This window comes from Tachyglossus aculeatus, chromosome 7, assembly GCF_015852505.1.
Source record: "Tachyglossus aculeatus isolate mTacAcu1 chromosome 7, mTacAcu1.pri, whole genome shotgun sequence".
Taxonomy (NCBI): Eukaryota; Metazoa; Chordata; class Mammalia; order Monotremata; family Tachyglossidae; genus Tachyglossus; species Tachyglossus aculeatus.
In genome coordinates this window covers 23,233,850-23,239,849 of record NC_052072.1, presented here as the reverse complement: position 1 = coordinate 23,239,849, position 6,000 = coordinate 23,233,850, and the positions used below count along the sequence as shown (strand labels likewise).

Below are 6,000 nucleotides of genomic sequence, written 5' to 3'. Positions count from 1 at the left end.
CTTGGGAAGTACAAGTTGGCAACACATAGAGACGGTCCCTACCCAACAGTGGGCTCACAGTCTAGAAGGGGGAGACAGAGAACAAAACACATTAACAAAATAAAATAAATAGAATAGATATGTACAAGTAAAATAAATAAATAAACAGAGTAATAAATCCGTACAACATATATACATATATACAGGTGCTTTGGGGAAGGGAAGGAGGTAAGGCGGGGGGATGGAGAGGGGGAGGAGGGGAAGAGGAAGGAGGGGGCTCAGTCTGGGAAGGCCCAGACTGATTGAGACTGGGAGTCCCCTGTGGGACAACCTGATCACCTTGTAACCTCCCCAGTGCTTAGAACAGTGCTTTGCACATAGTAAGCACTTAATAAATGCTATTATTATTATTAATAAGTGCTTGGGAAGTACAGTTCAGCAACAAATAGCAACAATCCCTGCCCACAGTGGGCTCACAGTCCAGAAGGGGGGAGACAGATATCAAAAACAAGTAAACAGACATAAGTAGCATCATTAACTTGTATCTACCCCAGTGCTTAGAACAGTGCTTGACATATAGTAAATGCTTAAAATACTATTATTAATAATACAGAAAGGAGCTACTAGCAGCATGGCCTAGCGGAAAGAGGATGGTGTTGGAAATCAGAGTTCGTGGGTTCTAAACCCAATCCCTCCGCTTGTCCGCTGTGTGGCTTTGGGCAAGTCAGCAGCGTGGCTCAGTGGAAAGAGCACGGGCTTTGGAGTCAGAGGTCATGGGTTCGAATCCCGGCTCTGCCACATGTCTGCTGTGTGACCTTGGGCAAGTCACTTAACTTCTCTGAGCCTCAGTTATCTCACCTGTAAAATGGGGATTAAGACTGTGAGCCCCACGTGGGACAACTTGATCACCTTGTATCCCCCCCAGTGCTTAGAACCGTGCTCTGCACATAGTAAGCGCTTAACAAATGCCATTATTATTACTATTATTATTACTTCTCTTCTCTGTGCCTCAGTTATCTGTAAAATGGGGATGAAGACTGTGAGCCCCATGTAGGGACTGTCTCTATATGTTGCCAACTTGTACTTCCCAAGCGCTTAGTACAGTGCTCTGCACACAGTAAGCGCTCAATAAATACGATTGATGATGATGATAGTAAGCGCTTAACAAATGCCATTATTATTATTATTATTACTTCTCTTCTCTGTGCCTCAGTTAACTGTAAAATGGGGATGAAGACTGTGAGTCCCATGTAGGGACTGTCTCTATATGTTGCCAACTTGTACTTCCCAAGCGCTTAGTACAGTGCTCTGCACACAGTAAGCGCTCAATAAATACGATTGATGATGATGATGATGATTAACAACCTGAAAACCTTCTATCTACCCCAGCCAGCGCTTACAACAGCTCTTGGCCCTTAGCATGCGCTTAACAAATACCATTATTATTAGTATTACTAAATAGCAAGGCAGCTTGTCTCACATTCCCTCCCACCCGGTTTTCCCTTATTTCTCCCGAAAGGCAACAACTTGCATTTTATAAGCTGCAAAAAATAGACGTCATCCCCCGCCCCCATGCTGCAGCCTGATTGGATGAATTCCCCTCCCTCCCACCCCCTGCGGACCACCCAAACTGAGGCGCATTTCATTCACTCATTTAATCATATTTATTGAGCACTTACTGTGAGAAGAGCACTGTACTAAGTGCTTGGAAAGTACAATTTGGCAACAGATAGAGGCAGTCCCTACCCAACAAAGGGCTCACAAGACAGATGACAACTTGTACTTCCCAAGCGCTTAGTACAGTGCTCTGCACACAGTAAGCGCTCAATAAATATGATTGATTGACAAAAGAAAACAGGTAGACAAGTGTCAATACCATCAAAATTGATAAATAAAATTATAGATTATATACCCATCGTTAACATGGCTCATTGGAAAGAGCCTGGGCTTGGGAGTCAGAGGTCATGGGTTCTCATTCTGCTCCACCGCTTGTTAGCTGGGTGACTTTGGGCAAGTCACTTAACTTCTCTGGGTCTCAGTTACCTCATCTGTAAAATGGGGATTAAGACTGTGAGCCTCACGTGGGACAACCTGATCACCTTGTATCCTCCCCAGTGCTTAGAACAGTGCTTTGCACACAGTAAGCACTTAACAAATGCCATCATTATTATTATTATTACTATTATACCTGTCTACATTCATTCAATAGTATTTATTGAGCACATACTGTGTGCAGATAACTGTACTAAGCGCTTGGGAAGTACATGTTTTGTTTTGTTGTCTGTCTCCCCCTTCTAGACTGTGAGCCTGTTGTTGTGTAGGGGCCATCTCTATATGTTGCCGACTGGAGAAGTAGCGTGGCTCAGTGGAAAGAGCATGGGCTTTGGAGTCAGAGGTCATGGGTTCAAATCCCAGTTCTGCCAATTGTCAGCTGGGTGACTTTGGGCAAGCCACTTAACTTCTCTGTGCCTCAGTTATCTCATCTCCAAAATGGGGAGTAAGACTGTGAGCCCCCCGTGGGACAACATGATCACCTTGTGACCTCCCCAGCACTTAGAACACATAGTAAGCACATAGTAAGCGCTTAATAAATGCCATTATTATTATTATTACTTTCCAGGAGCTTAGTACAGTGCTCTGCACACAGTAAGTGCTCAATAAATACGATTGAATGAATAAATACGATTGAATGATGGAGAGGAAAAGTGGGGGGCTCAGTCTGGGAAGGCCTTCTGGAGGAGGTGAACTCCTTCCCCGACCAAACCCAGCCCCCGCCCCACTGATTCGGCGCTGTCCACGCCCCCGCCCTGATGACGACTTCGGTCACACCCCTTTCCCGCCACTTGTCAGCTGTGTGACTTTGGGCAAGACACTTAACTTCTCTGTGCCTCAGTTCCCTCATTTGTAAAATGGGGATTAAGACTGTGAGCCTCCTGTGGGACCACCTGATCACCTTGTAACCTCCCCAGTGCTTAGAACAGTGCTTTACAAATGCCATTATTATTGAGAAACATTGTGGCTCAGTGGAAAGAGCCTGGGCTTTGGAGCCAGAGGTCATGGGTTCAAATCCCAGTTCTGCCAATTGTCAGCTGGGTGACTTTGGGCAAGTCACTTCACTTCTCTTCACCTCAGTTACCTCATCTGTAAAATGGGGATGAAAACTGTGAGCCCCCCATGAGACAACCTGATTGCCTTGTATCCCCCCCCCAGCGCTTAGAACAGTGCTTTGCACATAGTAGGCGCTTAACAAGTAGACTTATTATTATTATTATTCTCTGTGCCTCAGTTCCCTCATCTGTAAAATGGGGATTAAGACTGTGAGCCCTCCTGGGACAACATGATCACCTTGTAACCTCCCCGGCGCTGAGAACAGTGCTTTGCACATAGTAAGCGCTTAATAAATGCCATCATTACTCAATCAATCAATCAATCGTATTTATTGAGCGCTTACTGTGTGCAGAGCACTGTTCTCTACAAATTGGCAACGTATAGAGACAGTCCCTACCCAACAGTGGGCTCACAGTCTAGAAGGGGGAGACAGAGAACAAAACCAAACATACTAACAAAATAAAATAAATAGAATAGGTACAAGTAAAAAAATAAATAATAGAGTAATAAATATGCACAAACATATATACAGGTGCTGTGGGGAAGGGAAGGAGGTAAGACGCGGGGGACGAGGGAGAGAGGAAGGAAGGGGCTCAGTCTGGGAAGGCCTCCTGGAGGAGGTGAGCTCTCAGCAGGGCCTTGAAGGGAGGAAGAGACCAAGCCCCGCCCCGGCGATCCGGCGTTGACCACGCCCCCTTGCCACGCCCCGGCCACACCCCTTCCCCGACCAATCCCCGCCCCGCCGATCTGTCCTTGACCACGCCCCCTTAATAATAATAATAATAATAATAATAATAATGCTGGTATTTGTTAAGCGCTTACTATGTGCAAAGCACTGTTCTAAGCGCTGGGGTAGACACAAGGTAATCAGGTTGTCCCACACGGGGCTCACAGTCTTCATCCCCATTTTCCCGAGGAGGTCACCGAGGCCCAGAGAAGTGAAGTGACTTGCCCGAGGTCACACAGCTGACGAGTGGCGGGGGCGGAATTTGAACCCACGACCTCTGGCTCCATAGCCCGGGTTCTTTCCACTGGGCCACGCCCCCTTACGACACCGCCCCCTTCACCGACCAATCCCTGCCCGGTCGATCCGGAGCTGACCACGCCCCCTGGCCACGCCCCGATGACGACACCGGCCACGCCCCCCTCGCCGACCAATCCCCGCCCCGATGGCGGTACTGTCCCCGCCCACCCCAGCAGTGGCCCCGCCTCTTTTATCAGGCCCCGCCCCCTGGAGTGGCGCTTAGCCCGCTCCGCGCTGGGCGGAGCGCTACTTTGCAGAGCGCGCAGAGGGGCAACCGCAGCGGCCGGGTGTCGGAGAGCGCCGTGCTCCCCGCGCTCTGTCATGAGCCCCAACGCCCCCCGGCTCCCTCCCCTGCTCCTCCTCCTGCTGCCTCCGCTGCTGCTGCTCCCGCTCCCGCCCGCGGCGCGCGGTGAGTGCGGACGGGGAGCGGGGGAGCGGGGGAGACCCGGGCGGGACAGCCCCGACACGGGAGAAGAGGACTTCCATCCATTCAGTCGTATTTACTGAGCGCTTTCTCCGTGCAGAGCACTGGACTAAGCGCTTGGAAACTACAGTTCCGCAGCAGTGACAATCCCCACCCAACAACAGGCTCACAATCTTCATCCATTCGGTCGTATTTATCGAGACTTGGGGCAAGTCACTTCTCTGGGCCTCAGTTCCCTCATCTGTAAAATGGGGATCAAGACTGTATCACCTTGTAACCTCCCCAGCGCTTAGTCCAGTGCTCTACTGAGAGCTCACCTCCTCCAGGAGGCCTTCCCAGACTGAGCCCCTTCCTTCCTCTCCCCCTCGTGCACCTCTCCACCTCCCCCATCTTACCTCCTTCCCTTCCCCACAGCACCTGTATATATGTATCTATGTTTGTACATATTTGTTACTCTATTTATTTACTTTTACATATCTATTCTATTTATTTTATTTTGTTAGTATGTTTGGCTTTGTTCTCTGTCTCCCCCTTTTAGACTGTGAGCCTTTTAGACTTTTAGACTTTAGACATACTGTATATATGTATATATGTTTGTACATATTTTTTATTCTATTTTATTTGTACATATCTATTCTATTTTATTTTGTTAGTATGTTTAGTTTTGTTCTCTGTCTCCCCCTTTTAGACTGTGAGCCCACTGTTGGGTAGGGACTGTCTCTATATGTTGCCAATTTGTACTTCCCAGCGCTTAGTACAGTGCTCTGCACATAGTGAGCGTTCAATAAATACGATTGATGATGATGATGAGCCCACTGTTGGGTAGGGACTGTCTCTATATGTTGCCAACTTGTACTTCCCAAGCACTTAGTACAGTGCTCTGCACACAGTAAGCGCTCAATAAATACGGTTGATGGTGATGATGATGATGCTCTGCACAGAATAAGCGCTTAATAAATGCCATCATTATTATTTTCGAGCGCTTACTCTGTGCAGAGCACTGGACTAAGCGCTTGGAAAGTACAGTTCGGCAACGGAGACAATCCCTACCCAACAACGGGCTCACAGTCTAGAAGGGGGAGACAGCATTCATTCATTTAATCGTATTTATTGAGCGGTTATTTTATGCAGAGCACTCTGCTAGGCGCTTGGAAAGTACAGTTCGGCAACAGAGACAGTCCCTCCCCAACAACGGGCTCACAGTCTAGAAGGGGGAGACAGCATTCATTCATTCATTCAATCGTTTTTATTGGGCGGTAATTTTATGCAGAGCACTGTACTAAGCGCTTGGAAAGTACAATTCGGCAACAGAGACAATCCCCACCCAACAACGGGCTCACAGTCTAGAAGGGGGAGACAGCATTCATTCGTTCATTCAATCGTATTTATTGAGCGGTTATTTTATGCAGAGCACTGTACTAGGCGCTTGGAAAGTATAATTCGGCAACGGATAGAGATAATCCCT

The 6,000-nt window shown here is 48.0% G+C and overlaps 1 protein-coding gene across 7 annotated transcripts in view; it reads left to right on the top strand.

The window, feature by feature from the left end:
* Positions 1–4,384: 4,384 nt before the first annotated feature.
* CD55 (CD55 molecule (Cromer blood group)) overlaps positions 4,385–6,000 on the top strand; it is a 58,311-nt gene continuing 56,695 nt past the window's right edge. For all 7 annotated transcript variants that reach the window (XR_005451833.1, XM_038748865.1, XM_038748863.1 and 4 more), the window contains exon 1: positions 4,385–4,520. Coding sequence is in view for 6 of the 7 variants with exons in the window: in XM_038748865.1 (XP_038604793.1) it covers positions 4,433–4,520 (88 nt within the window). In the remaining variant the exon portion in view is untranslated. The remainder of the gene's footprint in view (positions 4,521–6,000) is intronic.